At 44.6% G+C, this 19,382-nt stretch overlaps 2 protein-coding genes across 3 annotated transcripts in view; one reads left to right on the top strand and one right to left on the bottom strand.

The window, feature by feature from the left end:
- Positions 1 to 3,071: 3,071 nt before the first annotated feature.
- LOC136311055 (prefoldin subunit 4-like) lies at positions 3,072 to 3,514 on the top strand. Its single transcript, XM_066240210.1, has 2 exons — positions 3,072 to 3,197; positions 3,239 to 3,514. The coding sequence occupies exons 1-2, from the start codon at positions 3,072 to 3,074 to the stop codon at positions 3,512 to 3,514; spliced, it is 402 nt and encodes a 133-aa protein (XP_066096307.1).
- An 8,602-nt stretch (positions 3,515 to 12,116) lies between these two features.
- Positions 12,117 to 19,382, bottom strand: part of SEC11A (SEC11 homolog A, signal peptidase complex subunit) — a 41,706-nt gene continuing 34,440 nt past the window's right edge. For both annotated transcript variants that reach the window (XM_066239965.1, XM_066239966.1), the window contains 2 exons: positions 12,822 to 12,879; positions 12,117 to 12,628 (listed from right to left, as the gene is read on the bottom strand). In XM_066239965.1, the coding sequence (XP_066096062.1) occupies positions 12,578 to 12,628; positions 12,822 to 12,879 (109 nt within the window). In that variant the 3' untranslated portion in view covers positions 12,117 to 12,577. The remainder of the gene's footprint in view (positions 12,629 to 12,821; positions 12,880 to 19,382) is intronic.

The following is a 19,382-nucleotide window of genomic DNA, read 5'->3' as shown; positions in this document are numbered from 1 at the left end:
TTACTTGAATAGACACCACACTGTAATCAGACTTTGGGTCTGTTTGGACCACTCTATCAGGGCAGATGTGGCTTTTCCTAAACCACACCCACTCCATTTTACCACCCCAAACATCAAGTTGGTGGTAAGGGAGCAGGCACTGAATTGAGAGTTTCGCCTCCCTTCTGCAGGTGATCCTGGGATTCTGCTCTGACAGGTTCATTTACACTTACGCCAAGCCTCCTCTGACAGAGCCTGGGTTCTCAGCTCCAACCCCAGCTCGAGGGCTGACTCCACATGCCCCTGGGATCATTTTATCTGTCAGCCCAGCACAAGAATAAAGGGGCCCCAAGGACCCTGGAGAAAGGAGCCAGGCAGCAGCAGCCCAGCTAGTTACAAAACACTGTCTCAGGGAGGAGACGCATGGCAGAGATTATGGCTTGTCCAAGATAACATTTCTAAGTGGGATCTCCACCAGGGAGTAGTAGTACAAGGCTCTGAGTTTAGAAAAGACTTCAACTGCTTACTGCCTGTTCCCTGGGTCCACTGTGATGGCAAGGTAGTCCAAAGGCCTCCACTCCACTGGGAAGACTGACAGTGAGTCACATGGAGGTGCATGGGGACACTCATCAGAGCTCTCTCTGGACCCTTCCCAGGTTTCTGCAACATTCTAGGACACCCACAGAAAATGCACAGAAGATTCATAGGGTAATCCAAACAATGATTAAGAAGGGGAAGAGGCATGGCAAACCCTGTTATAACACCACCAACAGAACATTTAAACTGCACAGTGGTGTTTAATCAAAGATTGCTTGAAATAAAGGATACATATATTGTTTGCTACATTTTCATTAAAGCGGAATCCATTGCAAGTTATACCTTTTACAACTGAGTCTTTGTTGTTTTCCAAAAGCACTTACATGCATGCTCATTTGGTCACCAACACTATTTTTTTTCCTTTTTTTTTCTGAAGCTGGAAACAGGGAGAGACAGTCAGACAGACTCCCGCATGCATCCGACAGGGATCCACCCAGCACGCCCACCAGGGGCGACGCTCTGCCCACCAGGGGGCGATGCTCTGCCCCTCCGGGGCTTCGCTCTGCCGCGACCAGAGCCATTCTAGCGCCTGGGGCAGAGGCCAAGGAGCCATCCCCAGCGCCTGGGCCTTCTTTGCTCCAATGGAGCCTTGGCTGTGGGAGGGGAAGAGAGAGACAGAGAGGAAGGAGGGGGGGTGGAGAAGCAAATGGGCGCTTCTCCTATGTGCCCTGGCCGGGAATCAAACCCGGGTCCCCTGCACGCCAGGCCGACGCTCTACCGCTGAGCCAACTGGCCAGGGCCAACACTATTTTTTTTTTTTTTAAGAGAGAAAGGAGAAGGCGGGGGGAGGAGCAGGAAGCATCAACTCCCATATGTGCCTTCACCAGGCAAGCCCAGGGTTTTGAACTGGCGACCTCAGCATTCCAGGTCGACATTTTATCCACTGCGCCACCACAGGTCAGGCACCAACACTATTTTAATATAGTAAAGACTAGTATTACACCCATCCTATAGATGAGTTAACTCATGCACAAAACAAATTAGTTGCAGATAAACTAAACAAAAAGAGAAAACAAGACTGTGGGCTTCAAATACATGAAAGGTACAGAGGACAACAGAGAAAGTGAGAGCAGAAATTTAAATTAGACATAAATGAGTCTAGTAAAAAGAAATGATGATAAGTGTAGTGCCACTCAGAACTAGATGGTATAAAACCACTCTCCTGGCAAAGCTGAGCACAGACCCCCACCTACGTGGGCTGGGAGCTGACGAGAAACATTCTGAGGCAGTGGTCCCCAACCCCCAGGCCGCGGACCAGTACCAGTCCGTGGGCCATTTGGTACCGGTCCGCAGAGAAAGAATAAATAACTTACATTATTTCCATTTTATTTATATTTAAGTCTGAACGATGTTTTATTTTTTAAAAATGATCAGATTCCCTCTGTTACATCTGTCTAAGACTCACTCTTGATGCTTGTCTCAGTCATGTGATACATTTATCTGTCCCACCCTAAAGGCCGGTCCGTGAAAATATTTTCTGACATTAAACCAGTCCGTAGCCCAAGAAAGGTTGGGGACCACTGTTCTGAGGGATCTCAGATCCTTCTCTTTGGTTTCAGAACAAGGAAGGGGCTGTAGAACAAGTAAAGCAGCAGAATCTTTAAGAGAGGTGAAAAGGAGAATTAGGGATATTTGATACAATTTCTTAAAGTCAGAAGGAACAAAAAGGGATTAGTTAGAAAATTGGAACATTATTTATTAATAAGAAAATATTTCAGAAACTGAAATGGTCAAACTGTAATTTTTTTTTTTTTTTTTTTTACAGGGACAGAGAGAGAATCAGAGAGAGGGATAGATAGGGACAGACAGACAGGGATGGAGAGAGATGAGAAGCATCAATCATCAGTTTTTTGTTGTGACACCTTAGTTGTTCATTGATTGCTTTCTCATATGTGCCTTGACCGGGTGCCTTCAGCAGACTGAGTAACTCCTTGCTGGAGCCAGAGACCTTGGGTCCAAGCTGGTGAGCTTTTTGCTCAAGCCAGATGAGCCCGTGCTCAAGCTGGTGACCTTGGGGTCTCGAACCTGGGTCCTTCTGCATCCCAGTCCGACACTCTACCACCTGGTCAGGCAAACTGTAATTTTTTAATAAAAGGTAATAGGGCCCTGGCCGGTTGGCTCAGTGGTAGAGCGTCAGCCTGGTGTGCAGAAGTCCCAGGTTCGATTCCCGGCCAGGGCACACAGGAGAAGCGCCCATCTGCTTCTCCACCCCTCCCCCTCTCCTTCCTCTCTGTCTCTCTCTTCCCCTCCCACAGCCGAGGCTCCATTGGAGCAAAAATGGCCCAGGCGCTGGGGATGGCTCCTTGGCCTCTGCCCCAGGTGCTAGAGTGGCTCTGGTCGCAACAGAGCGACGCCCCGGAGGGGCAGAGCGTCGCCCCCTGGTGGGCGTGCCAGGTGGATCCCAGTCGGGCGCATGCGGGAGTCTGATTGTCTCTCCCGGTTTCTAGCTTCAGAAAAATACAAAAAAAAAAAAAAAAAAAGAGGTAATAGGGAAGATGGCAGCCACCATTAAGAAGGCGGATGCAGAAGATGTCAATGTTACTTTTGTTGAAGATCAACAAAAAATAAACAAATTTGCACAGAACACAAGTAGAATTACAGAGCTAAAGGAAGAAATAGACATAAAAAAGAAACACCACCAAAATTTAGGGAAGAAATAGACATAAAAAAGAAACAACAGCAAAATTTAGAAGTTGCTTGTGAGGACATCATACTTGCAGACGATGACTGTTTAATGATACCTTATCAAATTGGTGTTTTCATTAGCCATTCTCAAGAAGAAACACAAGAAATGTTAGAAGAAGCAAGGAGAAATTTGCAAGAAACTGATGCCTTAGAATCCAGAGCGGAGTCAACTCAGCAGGTGTTAGCAGATTTGAAAGTTCAGTTATATGCAAAATTTGGGAGAAACATAAACCTTGAAGCTGATGAAAGCTAAACATCTTATTAAAATAGTTTTTCAATTTGTTTAATAAACTTGAATAGTTTAAACGACAATTTTGCTCCTTCAAATGATATAAAAAGCAAAAACTTTTAAAAAAATTTTTATTTATTTAATGGAAACTTGGTTATTTTCACGTCTTGCTTATTTATTTTATATTTTTAAAAGAAGACAGTATTCATCTATGTATTTTGCAAAATGAATATATCAAGTGTAGGGGTTATATGTCATGTTATTAAACACAGTTAAACAAACAAACAAAAAGATAATAGGGTCTTGGCTGGTTGGTTCAGTGGTAGAGCGTTGGCCCAGCATGTGGATGTCCAGGGTTCAATCCCTGGTCAGGACACCCAGGAGAAGCGACCATCAGCTTCTCCACCACTCCCCTCCCCCATCTCTCTTTCTTCAGCTCCTGCAGCCATGGCTCTATAGGTTCAAGTGCATCCTGGGCGCTGAAGGTGGCTCTGTGGAGCCTCCGCCTCAGGTGCTAGGAATGGCTCTTTTGCGAGCATGGGCCCAGATGGGCAGAGCATGGGCCCAGATGGGCAGAGCATCGGCCCAAGACAGGGGTTGCAGGGTGGATCCCGGTGAGGGCGCATGTAGGAGTCTGTCTGTCTCCCCTCTTTCACTTGGAAAAGAAGGGAAATAAAGAAAGGCAATAGTTTGATTCCCCAGTCAGGGCACATACAGGAGAAGCTCAGTGTTCCTTCCTGTCTTTCTCCCTGCTTCTCTCTCAAAAAAAGGGGGGGCAATATTCACAAAAAGAGGAAACATTTACATCTAATTAGAAAGTGATGACATCCCCCAGCGGCTAGGACAGCTAAGCCGCTGCTCCCAGTTAAATGGCACAGATGATTGGGGAAGTTACGAAAACCTAAAAACGCAAGATGCCCAGTCCCAGCTCACAATTATTTGAGTGTAAGAGTCATGCATTTCAGAGGGCATTTTAGTAGCTGAAATAAATATCCTTGAAACTTCAAAGAGGTTTAAATGCTTGGAAATCTTCCCGAGAATCTCACTATACCTAGGAGATTTACTAATCTGAGCAAAAGAACAACTCAGAGCCTCTAGTCCCAAATACTTTGCAGTTGTAGGGTTTATTCCAAACGAGAGTCTCAACAGACTTAATAAAAGTAAAGATTGTGTTACGACACCAGCATTGTAACATGATCAAGCAACCAACTTCAAGTTCCTCTGTCATCTGTGAACCAGAAGATGTTGGGCAAATCTCGTAACTTCTGGTTTCTCTCTTTTGTGAAATGGATTTTATTTTGAGGACTAAATGAAAGAAAATAAAAATCTATTATCAATTCAAAAGCACTTAGCAGAGTATTTGGCAAATCTAAGTACTCAATATTATTAGCTGGATCCTGGGAAAAGCAAAGCCTGCTTTAAGCCTGAAGCCCATTTATAGGCAAAAAGCTTCCCTGGATAGAGGCTAAGGCCCTGGTGCTGATATAACAATCAGCAAAATGCCTATGACATCATGAGTTGCTTGATAAACTAACATGTTAGCATATCTACCTCAACTTCTGACTAATTCCAAGAAACAAGATCTATACAAGGTTCTCGCTTTTTCACTCAAGTTGTCAGGCTGATAGCTTTGATAGAACTTCATGTTAGCTGATTAACTTACCTGCCTGACGAAAACTGAGTATATATCCTGTATTTTTTAAACTGATTTTTCTTTTTTAGAGAGAGGGGGAGACAGAAAGAGAGACAGGAAAGAGAAGTATTAATTTGTTGTTCCCCTTATTTGTGTGTTCATTGTTTGCTTCTCGTATGTGCCCTGACTGGGGATGGAACCTGCAACCTTGGTGTTTCGGGACAATTCTCCAATGGACTAAAATAGCTGGTCAGGGCCACAAATCCTTTTGACTAGACTGCTGGAATTAAAACTAGAATCCAGCTTACCAATCTAAATAAACTGTTCAATCAAAGTGAAGGTTCAAGAGAAATGATTTTTAATCAAGAGTAGGTGGCATTCCAGAAATTCCTAAGATTGGTAGAACAAGAATTCAATATAATAATATAACTGTATGAGAGAGGAATAACTATTGTTTTCATATTACAAACTTAAGAAAAAGCAAGTTAAGTCTGACTAGTAGTGGCACAGTGGATAGAGCCACTGTGGGATGCTGAGGACACAGGTTTGAGGCCCTAAGGTCACTGGCTTGAGCGTGGGATCATAGATATGACCCCATGGTCACTGGCTTGGCTGGAGCCCCTCCTCCCTACCAGGGTAGTATGAGAAGCTATCAATAAACTAAAGTGCTGCAACTAGCCTGACCAGGCGGTGGCGCAGTGGATAGAGCATCGGACTGGGATGCAGAGGACCCAGGTTCGAGACCCCAAAGATACCAGCTTGAGCGTGGGCTCATCTGGTTTGAGCAAAGCTCACCAGCTTGGACCCAAGGTTGCTGCCTTGATCAAGGGGTTAGTCGGTCTGCTGAAGCCCCACTGTCAAGGCACATATGAGAAAGCAATCAATGAACAACTAAGGTGTCACAAGGAAAAACTAATGATTGATGCTTCTCATCTCTCTCCATTCCTGTCTATCTCTATTTAATACAGACTATCTCTGTATTAAAAAAAAAAAGCTGGGCCCTGGCCGGTTGGCTCAGCGGTAGAGCGTCGGCCTAGTGTGCGGGGGACCCGGGTTCGATTCCCGGCCAGGGCACATAGGAGAAGCGCCCATTTGCTTCTCCACCCCCTCCCCCTCTTCCTCTCTGTCTCTCTCTTCCCCTCCCGTAGCCAAGGCTCCATTGGAGCGGAGATGGCCCGGGCACTGGGGATGGCTCCTTGGCCTCTGCCCCAGGCGCTAGAGTGGCTCTGGTCGTGGCAAAGCGACGCCCCCTGGTGGGCAGAGCATCGCCCCTGGTGGGCGTGCCGGGTGGATCCCGGTCGGGCGCATGCGGGAGTCTGTCTGACTGTCTCTCCCCGTTTCCAGCTTCAGAAAAAAAAAAATACAAAAAAAAAAAAAAAAAAAAAAAAGCTGCAACTATGAGCTGATGTTTCTCATCTCGCTCCTTTCCTGTCTCTTTAGCTAAAAAAAAAAAAAAAAGAAAGAAAGAAAAAGAAAAAGGATAAAATATGCTCAGCCAGAGAGGATAAGAGGTTGGATAACAGATCTGAGGGAGATTTTATTACAACGAAGAAAAGTTATAAGATTTTTATGTTTCTTAAAAGAGACCAAGAGTTTAAAAAAATTACAGAACACTGTTTACAGAAAAGCTAGTTGAATGTTCCTGGCTGACTAGGTGGGTAGCTGGTCTTCCGTGAGGTGGCTCTCAGCAGAGTTGCCAAGCTGTACCTACACTGAAGGAACATTCTCTGAAATAGCTTACAAAAAATCATTAAGCTAATTACAGGGATTACTGAACAACATCACATGGCATTGTACCCTTGCAATGAGGTCCCAGAAGAGAAATTTCTTGGTCCTCGGTATCATTACAGGCTGTCCTTTTATTCTGTTAGGTTATTGCATAAAGCACAGACATGATCATTTTCCTCTTTACGTTAACCCCTAAAGAGCTGGGAACAAACACCAATAACAGAATCTTTTGATGTGTCTTATCATCTATTTTCTCATCCTTTTCTCCTCCCACACTTATTTCAATCCTTCAATCCCAAATTCTTAAGTTATTTTATATCTGATCACATATCTAATATCGTATCCAAAGCCTTTCTGAAACGCAAGGTATAAATAAATCTATAACATGACAGGGACGAGGGGACACAAACATGAATCAGATGTTGGCCTTGTCTTAATGTCTTCAGGGAGCAGGCTGGGAGCAGGACACATTATCATACAATGTCACAGAGGAGCATGAACAAGTCTGACAGCACCAAGCAGGAAACACTGTACATTTGAGATCTGTCGAGAAAGAAAAACTCCCCCCCTTTTTTTTCTTTCCAAGTGAGAGGAGGGGAGACAGAGAGACAGACTCCTGCATGAGCCTTGACCAAAATCCAACCAGCAACCTCCATCTGGGGTTGATGCTCACAATCAAGGTATTTTTAGCACCCGAGGTAGATGCTCCATGGAGCCATCCTCAGCACCAGGGCCAATGCGCTCAAACCAATCAAGCCATGGCTGTGGGAGGAGAAAAGAGACAGAGAAAGGAGAAGGGGAGGGGAAAGACCTCTCTCTTGAGCTTCCTGTGCATCTCTCTATCATTGCACCCCAGATCCTATGTGGGAAAGTTTGTTTCACGTTGCCCCTGTTAAGGTGCCAAGTTCCTGGCAGAGGAGGAACCTGACCTGACTCATCTTTGTATCCCCAGAGCCTAGTCCAAAATCTGGCACAGAGTTCCGTAAATGTCTGCTGGATGAGAAAGCTTTTAACAGGTAGAGCAGTGAGTTGACATTCCAAGCAGAGCAACCAGCATAAGCAAGGACTGGAGGTCTGCATATTGAGACCAATATCAAGGCTACACAAATGTGGAATCTGCTGAGAGTTGAGGCTGGAAAGACCCTGAGGGCTTAAACTGACAATTTGAAGGCAATCTCTTCAGTATTTTCGGTAGCAATTGCGTATTCAAGTCTCTCACACTTGGTCTGGTCCCGAGTATAGTCCCAGTAAGGGAGGATATACCCAGCCAGAAAACAGGCTGCACAGCCAGTCCTCCTGAAGGAGCACCCTGAAGAAAGTTCACAATCCACTTAGCTGCTAGAATCAGCCAGATCATTTTTGAAGCTCAACACAGTGGAGCATGTCATAAGAAGGCTGCCTCAGATGCTGAGATATCTCATTTCTAAAGGTCACTTGGACTTGGAAACACACACAAATGACCAAAAAATGCACTGAAGGATAATAGACTTTACGCCAAGACTAGACTCTCTCAGAAGCCTAAGACTCCCTAAGAAAACTGACAAACACCGACACCTCTCCCCATTGAGAAAGAGAACAGGAAGAGTCCAAGGACATCACACAAAAGAAAACAGGATTAACATCAACAATTCTGGAAAGGGAACATGCTGTTTAAATGGAACCATGGCGAGAGAAAGTTTTCGGATTCACATTTGGCAAAACCAAGATAATGTACTTGGTAAATAACAGGAAAGTACAAACTGCTTTAATGATTCATATGATCTCCCCCAGAATAATAGCTAATAATAATGTCACCCTGGGTTGCTGCCTCTGCTTCCACGCATGGTTAGACTGAACATCAGTCGACGCTGCTACAGGGAAAAAGAGAGCGGTTTCTATAAAACAGAACTCCTGCACTGGAGGAGCTTATGATCTGATGAGGGAACTTGAGGTCACATCCAAAAACTGACACAAGTAGTACAGGCTGCAAATGCTGAGTGAGAAAGGAGAAAAGGAGAACGATTACCTTGTGAAGAAAGTGAGGCTCAGACAAGCAGAAATGAGAGTATAAGTGAGGGAAAAAAGCAGTGCTTTTTTTTCACAAGGGTGCTTCCTGTTAGCTGAATTCAAAGTTGAACTTCACATGCAGGTAATATGTAGGGAAACAAACTTATGGTCCAAAAGAGATACTTCTCAGACTAAAGGGGTTTCTGAAACAAATTAACAGGTGGAAACCATCTAAAATAGGCACAGACAGGCATGTTGCAGGGAAACTGGAACATAGCCCCCCTTGTGACAGGGGGCCACTGAACGAGCTTCTGGATTCAGGTGATGGCAAGGACCGTGGAAAGATGGGGGTAAATGTAGGGCTTATAGGTGATTAAATATGGTGAGAAAATGAAAAATCTAGGCCAGTGGTCAGCAAACTCATTAGTCAACAGAGCCAAATATCAACAGTACAACGATTGAAATTTCTTTTGAGAGCCAAATTTTTTAAACTTAAACTATATAGGTAGGTACATTCCTTATCGAGGTAGCGCCTACATGTGGTATTTTGTGGAAGAGCCACATTCAAGGGGCCAAAGAGCCACATGTGGCTCACGAGCCACAGTTTGTCGACCAGGGATCTAGGTATATACGATCAAATAGGATCCAGATCAAAGAAAGGGTGAGGGCCCTGGCCAGTTAGCTCAGTCAGTTAGGCGCATTATCCCAAAACAACAAGGTTGTGTGGGTTCGACTCCTAGTCAGGGCTCACAAGGGAAGTGACCAATGACTGTGTCACTGAGTGGAACAACAAATGAATGCTTCTCCCCCCCCCCCATCTCCCTTCCTCTTCTCTCTGTCTCTCTAAAAATCAATCACTAAAGCTTGACCTGTGGTGGCGCAGTGGATAAAGCATCGACCTGGAATGAATGTTGAGGTCGCTGGTTTGAAACCATGGGCTTGCGTGGTCAAGGAACAGACGGCAAGCAATGAACAACTAAAATAAAGCAACTATGAGTTGAAACTTCTTACTCCCCTTCCCTCTATCTCCTCTCCTTGTAAAATTAATAAATAAAGTCTTAGAAATCAATCAATGAATAAAAAAAGAGACCTGGGCCTAGAACTGAGGACAGGCATTTGAACATGTGTAGAGACCTAGTAGTTAGAGCAATGAGAGTAGATAACTAACAGCTAAGAGACAATCCCATTACCAAATTCTCATTTCAAGTTTTACCAATTCTTATTCTCTTCGATTCCCTTGACTCACAATGGTTAAGCCCTCTCAGATCTCCGAGAGCTTATAATTCCACTAAAACACCAACTTCAACACCCCTGGCATTTCTTACATTTTCAAAGAGCTTTTAAAATACACTATAAACGTTTACAAACACAACCTCCCAGTCTCAGTTTTAAGTCCTGTGTTTCAGCACTAACCTAGACAATATAAAAACTAGGAACATAATACCTGTCTCCACAAAAAAGTCTTTTTATTTTTGGCTAACAGAGCAATGTAAATACTTGTACATGATTTGATTACTTTTCAGCTGTTGCTTCCAACTAGGTCATCCAGCAAAGGAAGAACAACAGTCATTTCACAAAACGCGGTGTGAAAATACGTGAGAAAATGTTTTCCTCCCAATAAGTGTATGAGGAGAAATCGGGATAGCTGAGGATAGAAAGGGGTGTTCACGCTCAGGCAAGCTGGGATCCCAGTGAGGTCTCCGAAGACCTTGTTTGAGAACCCAGGCACTGATTCTGGAAGCAGTCAGTCCATCCTCTGCAGGTGATTTAGTAGGAAAACACGGAGGAAGTAGCCATTTTCTGCCATCCACACGGGGGCTATTTCAGAATGCTCCTCAGTGCATGAGCAAACAGATGCTTCCCAGACAGGCTCAAAGAAACACTTGTTAGCCATGATTTGCCAAGTTTCACCATCTGTTGGGATCATTAAGAGCCCATATCTAGAGCTGGAAGGCTAAAGCCTTGTTAATGGATGCAGGATGGCACTGTTCTCTGCAGGGGAGCTTTTCCGAGGACCAACTGTCCCTACTCTCACTCCATTAGCGTTCAAGTATAAACTGATTTCCACCTCCGTTGAACAAATAATAGAAATTGTGCACTTAGCTCAGCACAGAAAATGTTTACTTTGAGATGTCACATTAATACAAGAGAACAAGAATTAAGAGTATTTTGTGCTTAAAACACATTGGCTCACTCCACTCTCCCTACTTCCCTAACTCCCTACCTGCCTCAATGCTAAAAGAAGAAAAACACACCTGGGCTTCCTTTCACTGCCTAACAACCTGCTTCCTAAGGTCTGCATGAACAAAAGCCAGGACTGCAGAGGACATGGTCAGGCAAATCAGAGTTTAAAGAAGTAAGTCACAGCCCTGGCCAGACACCTCGGTTGGTTAGAGCGTTGTCCTAAAGCACAGTTTGTCAGTTCAATCCCTAGTCAGGGCACACATAGGAACAGATCAAAGTTCCTCTCTCTCTCTCTCTCTCTCCTTTACTCTCTAGCTAAAATCAATAAATAAAAAAAGGAAGGAAGGAAGGGAGGGAGGGAGGAAAGGAAGGAAGAAAGGGAGGGAGGGAGGGAGGGAGGGAGGAAAGGGAGGGAGGGAGGGAGGGAGGAAACAGAGGGAGGGAGAAAGGGAAGGGAGGGAGGGAGGGAGAAAGGGAAGGGAGGGAGGGAGAAAGGGAAGGGAGGGACGAACGAACGAACAAACGAGTCACAGACCTAGCAGGATAGCTCAGTTGGTTAAGAGCGTCATTTTGAAACACAGAGGTTGCCAGTTCAATCCCTGGTCAGGGCACATACAGATCGATGTTTCTGTCTGTCTCTTTTCCTCTTTCTCTAGAATCAATAAATAAATTTTTTAAAGAAATAAACAGGTTGGTGCTTTCCCTCCTACACCTTCCTCGTCCTTCCTCCAAAACACACTGCCTTCAGGAAGACGGGGCTGCAATGTCTCAGTGAGGAACAGTGATCAGTCTGGACGGCAGAGTGAGATTTGAATCCCGTAGCTGCACTAGCTGGGTTTGTACACATCTGAGTCACACCCTAGCGAAGAATCAATTTTGTGACTAAGAGATTTCCTATGAACATCAATGGCTACCTTGGCTTCCCCCAAAACAAAAAAGACACAATAAGCAAATAGTTGGCAGCATTAGGACAACCTTCTTAGCCAAAGGACTGTTCACATCGAAGCCTTCATCTCCACAGGGGGCGCTGAGAACCAGCACAGGAAGGCAAACTGCAGAAAGCTTTCCCGATAAACACAAATCAGGGATAAAGGGTTCAATATGCAAAGTCTTTTATTTAAAATTGTGAAAAGTTAAGACTCCTGACCACCTCAGTTTATGCCATTCCCATCAGGAGGAGGAATGGGAGCTTCCGACTCGGGCAGGGCTGCATATTCCGTGAGACTCCGTAGGCACTTCAGAAGTGAAGCTTGGCTTCAAAATACAAACACTGGGGGCTTTGGCTCAATATTTTAATATAAAAAATTCACTGATGTACAAAAATGTGACAATGACAACATTATGAAATCCTGTGACGGAGAGTCCCATTGAGTTCACGCTGTGGGCACACGCATCCGCCCACACAGACTCGGGCGTGGAAACAGAAACTAATGCAAACAAGTGCTACCAAGAGGGGCCAGCAGCGTGCACTCCGCTCCACCCATCACAGACCAACATCTATTCGGAACATCAGTAACAAAAAGGACGGCATCTCCCAGGAACAGCAAGGCAGCTTCTTACTCACGATGAACCAGCACAAATAAACCCAGCAAAAAGAGTACTGCATACTAGAAAAGAAAGAGAACCACAATCAGAGAGGCCTTCCAAGTCCACAGTCCTCAGGGTTAACAGACTCACCTTTGCGACCACATTATTCAACTATCCAGGTAGTCCTGTATATTTTAAGTGTAATCCATTTAATGGTTTCTGGAATTTAGCAAAAGATCAAATTTTAATGAAACATCAAGTACAGGATCTTACCTTAAATTTAGGATAGTCATTCATGAGGATCGTCACAATACCAATATAAGGAACAAATCTAAACAAAGAGACAATAAATTGATCATGACAGAACCTCCTAAATAGCTATTATCATTTACTGAATATTCTCAGTATCTTCTGCAGAAAACTCATTTTCAGGTCACAAAGTGCATTTGTATAAACCGTCATCCTAGCAGCTCCTGTCCACGCCCAGTGACAGGGAAGTTAGGAATACCACCATTTTGCAGATGAGGAAACAGATGCTCATGCCCATGACAAGTGGCTTCTGTGCGGTAGAACCAATACCAGATCTGAGGTCCTGGACCTCTATTTGGTGGCTCTTTTCTACCTGCTGATTCAGTGCTGCGGGCTGGGCTGTCATAACCTTCAGTGAGCTGTCAATATAGTTGGGGAGACCAGGCAAACACAGCCAGAACATTACAAGGCACTTCATGCTAAGTGTCCAAAAGTGAGCATGAGAGCCCTATTCCAGTACTTAAGGTCTCCTCGCCCTCTCTTATGTTAACCACCTGTAACCTGGCTTTGGCTCTCTTAATCCTCAACTTCCTAGATCAGTTAATATCACTATATGCAGCAGGCCAGACTCCGATCCCATCTTCCTTCATTCTGCGGCATCTAACTCGGATGACCACAAACTTGTCCTCGAAACTCCTTTCTCCTTGGTTCTGTAACACACTGCAAATCTAGTTCTCCACTCACCTCTTGGCTGCTATGCCTTTGTGTTTTTCACTAGTTCTTCCTTTCCTCTTGCCCTTAAGTTTGTCCCCTCCAACTAAGTAAAATCACCCATTCAATAATCTCATAGCACCTGATACATTTCCTTTAACGTCTCCATCACAATTTTAATGGCATAATTAGCTACACATCTAGCTGTTTAGTGTTTGTCTCTTCTACTATACTCTAACCTCCATAAGGGCAAAAATAATGCCAATTTTGTTACCCAAGATTAGAACTGTATCTTCAAGGCCAAACTAATGCCTTATGTATAGCAGGCATCCAGCAAATATGCCTGATTGAATGTTTTAGTGTCTAGGCCTCTTTTATTTTCCCCCTTGGGGATCTCATTTTCTCCCAGGAGTTCAATTCTCTCCCTTCAATGCAAAAGACTCCTCATAAGAAGGGAAGGGAGGGGCTTTGGTCAGTTGGCTTAGTGGTAGAGTATTGGCCTGGTGTGTGGAAGTCCCAGGTTCAATTCCCGGCCATGGTACACAAGAGAAGTGCCCAACTGCTTCTCCACCCTTCTCCTCTCTTTTCTCTCTGTCTCTCTCTTCCCCTCCTGCAGCCAAGGCTCCTGGAGCAAAAGTTGGCCCGGGCGCTGAGAATGGCTCCATGGCCTCTGCCTCAGGTGCTAGAATGACTCCAGTTGCAATGGAGCAATGCCCCAAATGGGCAGAGCATCACCCCCTAGTGGGCATGCCGGGAAGATCCCAATTGGGTGCATGTGGTGCCTCCCTGCTTCTCACTTCAGAAAAATACAAAAAAAGGGGGGGAGGGGGATAGAGAGCAAGTTAGCAGGGTACCATCGATGTGGGAGGAAAAATACACTGGACTTGAGTAGACTGGGTGATCCTGTCCTAGAGAAGGGAGGCTGGGCTGAAAGAGAGACTGACCTTTGTATTACTTTAAAATAGCCCAACCCTGACCTGTGGTGGTGCAGTGGTTAAAGTGTCAACCTGGAGTGCTGAGGTTGCTGGTTCAAGATCCCAGGCTTGCCAGGTCATGGCACATACAAGAAGTAACTACAAGTTGATGTTTCCTGCTCCTCCCCCAGCCTTTCTCTCTCTCTCTCTCTCTCTCTCTCTCTCTCTCTCTCAAATCAATAAATAAAATCTTTTAAAAAATAAAATAGAATAGCCCAGACACTTTTATTCTGAACATCCACAACCTTTGCACCATGGCAAAGGTGTACAAACAGAAATCATCTCCCACGTAACACCTCCACCATCAAAGCCTTAGGCAAACTTTTTTTCTTAAGTGAGAAGTGGGGAGACAGAGACACACTCCTTATGTGCCTCGACCCGGTAAACCCCTAATGAGTGTATCCATCTGGATCACTGCAAGGCCGTGGAACCATCCTCAGCACCTGGGGCCAACTTGCTCCAATGGAGTCATAGCTGCAGGAGGGGAAGAGAGAGACAGAGAGAGAGAGAGAAGGAAGAAGGGGAAGGATGGAGAAGCAGAGGGTTGTTTCCCATGTGCCCTGACCGGGAATTAAACCTGGGACATCCACACGCTGGGCCGACGCTCTACAACTGAGCCAACTGGCCAGGGCCTAGCCAAACTTGAAAAACAAAAATTTTGTCTTTAGTACATTTTACTTTCTTTTAAGAACTCCTTTTACTTCCTATCTCCTGTCCTCATCCTGTCCTGGTAGCATTACCCAGACCCATCTCTCTCTCTATCCCTCCATCACAAAATCCCATTCCATAAGTTGATGTTTCTTTTTTTTAAAAATTTTTTATTTATTCATTTTAGAGAGGAGAGGGAGGGAGGGAGGGAGGGAGGGAGGGAGGGAGGGAGGGAGGGAGGGAGGGAGAGAGAGAGAGAGAGAGAGAGGAGAGACAGAGAGAGAGAAGGGGGGAGGAGCTAGAAGTATCAACTCCCATATGTGCCTTGACCAGGCAAGCCAGGGTTTTGAACCGGCAACCTCAGCATTTCCAGGTTGACGCTTTATCCACTGCGCCACCACAGGTCAGGCAAGTTGATGTTTCTTAAAACCTAGGGCTCCTTTGTCAGAATCTCGTCTAGCTTGTTAACAATGCAGATCACTGTATCTTCCCCAGATTCACTGAGTCAGATTTTTCTGGAGGGTGAGGCTCAAATGACATTTCTGCACACCAACAAGAAGCACTGTTCTAACATGTGACATGCATGAAACACACGTGGTGGCAAGTACTGTCCCCTCCTAGGGTCCACACTTTATTGTTTCCACTCCTGGAACCTCAGCTGAAACTAACAGTCACTAAAGAATGGCATAGCTAAGCTAGGAGGACAGAGGTCCTCTCTCTCTCTCTCTCTCTCTCTCTCTCTCTATATATATATATATATATATTTTTTTTTTTTTTAAATTTTTGGTGTGTGTGTATGTGTGTGACAGAGACAGAGAGAGGGACAGACAGGAAGGGAGAGAGATGAGAAACATCAACTCTTCATATGGCACCTTAGTTGTTCATTGATTGCTTTCTCATATGTGCCTTGACTGGGGGGCTACAGCAGACCAACTGACCCCTTGCTCAAGCCAAATTTCAAGCTGGTGAGCTATGCTCAAACCAGATGAGCCTGCATTCAAGCTGGTGACCTCGGGGTTTCGAACCTGGGTCCTCTGCATCCCAGGCCGATGCTCTATCCACTGCGCCACTACCTGGTGAGGCAAATTCTCTCTCTCTCTCTATATATATTTTTTTCTTTTTTTTTCCCTGAAGCTGGAAATGGGGAGAGACAGTCAGACAGACTCCCGCATGCGCCCGACCGGGATCCACCCGGCACGCCCACCAGGGGGCGATGCTCTGCCCACCAGGGGGCGTCACTCTGTTGCGACCAGAGCCACTCTAGCGCCTGGGGCAGAGGCCAAGAGCCATCCCCAGCGCCCAGGCCTTCTTTGCTCCAATGGAGCCTTGGCTGCGGGAGGGGAAGAGAGAGACAGAGAGGAAGGAGAAGGGGAGGGGTGGAGAAGCAGATGGGCGCTTCTCCTGTGTGCCCTGGCCGGGAATTGAACCCGGGACTTCTGCACGCCAGGCCGACACTCTACCACTGAGCCAACCGGCCAGGGCCTCTATATTTTTAATACACTTTTTTTTTCTGTTTTAATTTTTTACCTTTTTGAGAGAGGCACAGAGAGAGAGACAGGAACACTGAGCTGTTCCTGTATGTGCCCTGACCAGGGAATAGAACTGACAACATCTGCTCTTCAGGATGATGCTTCAACCCAGCTATCTGGCTAGGGCTTAATTTTTTTTTTAATTTATTTTTTTTAGTGATAGAGAGAGGAAGGAAAAGAGAGGTGAGGGGAAAGGGAAGCATTCATTTGTTGCTCCACTCAGTTGTGCACTCACTGGTTGCTTGCTGTGTGTGCTCTGACCGACAACCTTGTCCTTTTGGAATGACGCTCTTTTTTTTTTCTTTTTTTTTAAAGATTTTATTTATTCATTATAGAGAGGGGGCAGAGAGAGAGAGAGAAGGGGGGAGGAGCAGGAAGCATCAACTCCCATATGTGCCTTGACCAGGCAAGCCCAGGGTTTTGAACCGGCAACCTCAGCGTTTCCAGGTTGACACTTTATCCACTGTGCCACCACAGGTCAGGCTGGAATGACGCTCTTAAGTGAGCTAACCAGCCAGGGCCACATATTTTTCTTTTCAATATAATAACTCTTTAATCTCTTCTGTCTCATTCATAACACCAACAGCTTTCAGCAACAGCTAAATCATCTACTTTAAGAATGTAAAGGCAAATGCCTGATGGTAAGGTGTAGATTAAAAGCTATAAAAGCATCGTGATTTCTATTAAGACAATATCAGGCTCCTAATTCTGATCCGATGATCAGTCAGGAGCCATTCTCATGTGTAGAGATTTTTCGCTGTCACCTCCTTACAATAATATTGATGCTCAAAGAACCACAACTTCTGGCTTGTGAGTTATCCATGGACCCAATTTTTCTCCTAAGGTTGGTTTCTCCTTGCCACCATGAGTGACATGGAAACACAATGATCTTTAGGAGTAATATAAGCAAAACATTAGACAGCACATGACAGGCAGTCCAAAGTCACACAGAAGACTTTGTGATTTGTCTCATCGTTTCCCTCCATGGACAGAGACAGCATAGAGTGCACAATGCTGTTACCATCAGTCACCTTCAATTCCGAGCAGATGCATTTTTTTCCTACCCTGTGCAGATCAAGTCTGCTAAAGCAGAGTTGGTAATAAACAGAAGAAGGTTTAATATAAATAAACCAAATGCCACCCACAAGGCCACCTCCAACACAAGCCTGTGCCAAGTTACCTCTAGAAGGCAGAGTGTGACTATACAAACATTCTGGTTCTGGGATCACAGTGATGCTGAGAAAATAACCTCAGAAGGAAGAGCAACCAGTTTCGGCAGATGTTAAAAGGGATTTAGGCCCTGGTCGGTTAGCTCAGTAGGTTAAGAGTGTCATCCCAAAACAAGGTTGCAGGTTCGATCCCCAGTCAGGGCACACACCAGAAGCAACCAATGAATGCATGACTGAGTAGCACAACAAATGACTGCTTTCTTGCCTCCTCCTCAACCTCTTCCTTCCTCTCTCTGTTTCTTAAAAAAAAAAAAAAAAAAAAAAAAGTAAGCCCGATTCTAGGGTCAGGGCATATACAGAAGCAGCTCAATGTTCCTGTTTCTCACTGTCTCTATCAAAAAAAAAAAAATTTAAAAAGGGGGAGGACCTATGTTGGGAAGTTTAGACTCCAATAGCTGACTTAAGGGTCATTGTTTTTATCCTCAAATAATCTGTTTCAAGTTAAAGAGTACATTTCAAAAGCTTCATCCATAAAACTGATTTCGGCCAACAGAGAGCTCAATTACTGTGCTCCTTCCTTATTTTTTAATTCCTCTTTTTAATGTCAAGAACTCTCTGTTCCCTGATCTACCAGCTGTCATTCCTTTCTTCTGTTGCTGTCAAATCTCTCTAACAGGTCCTTTTGTGTTTTTCAATTCCCTGAATTTAGAAAGTGTCACTCCTATTTAAATGCTTAGTTGGTTCACTATTAGTTTCATTTTCTGTAATTGTTTTCATTACATGTTACAACATGAATGAACCTTGAAAACCTTATGCTATACAAAAGAAGCCAGACAAAAGAGACCATATGGTGCAAGACTCTATATAATGTTCAGAGCAGGCAATCAGTAGAGACAGAAAGCAGATTAGTGGTTGCCAGGGGCTGCAGAGATACGGGGACAAGGAGTAACTGCAAATAAGTTCGGAGTTTTCTTTCTGGGTTGTGGAAATGTTCTATTAGTGGTGACAGCTACGCACACCTTGTGAATATAAAACCCCATTTGATATAGCTCATTTGATATAGTGATTTTTATGTCCTGATTTATGTGAATTATAGCTCAGCAAGGTTTTTCTAACTTGTTTTATTTAGGGCCTTAGCCCTCAGTGTAAAATTTCTTAGTGTGCAGGCAGCTGTTTGAAAAAAATCATTTTTTAAAAAAATTCTTAAAGACATTTGTAGCACAGGTACAGAATGATCTGCGAGAAGGCTCTATTCTCATGGTCTGGGTACAGTCTGACTTTGAAATATCAGTTTAGGGGTTTGTAAACACAATTTCCACAAGAGGAGGTGATATGCCTCATTGTGTGACAAGGCAAGAAGCAGTATAATCAATGCAAAGTGAATTTGTGCAGTTCAGATCCTGTGCCCCTGCTGTTCACGAGTTGTTTACACCTCACAGAAAGTTACTGACTTCAGAAAGGACCAGGCTATTACATTTTCTTATTAAAGACACAAAAAGGTCCATATCTTCGATGTTGGGTGACAGGTATTTTACCCAAACAGGGGCCAGAATG

This window comes from Saccopteryx bilineata, chromosome 7, assembly GCF_036850765.1.
Source record: "Saccopteryx bilineata isolate mSacBil1 chromosome 7, mSacBil1_pri_phased_curated, whole genome shotgun sequence".
Taxonomy (NCBI): Eukaryota; Metazoa; Chordata; class Mammalia; order Chiroptera; family Emballonuridae; genus Saccopteryx; species Saccopteryx bilineata.
This window is presented reverse-complemented; position numbering and strand designations above follow the sequence as displayed.

What these genes read in the sequence shown, in the direction of transcription:
- LOC136311055 (XM_066240210.1), top strand. Translation starts at nt 3,072, where the DNA reads ATGGCAGCCACCATTAAGAAGGCGGATGCAGAAGATGTCAATGTTACT. An exon ending in AGCTAAAGGAAGAAATAGAC is followed by an intron (nt 3,198 to 3,238) that starts ATAAAAAAGAAA and finishes GAAGAAATAGAC; the next exon opens with ATAAAAAAGAAACAACAGCA.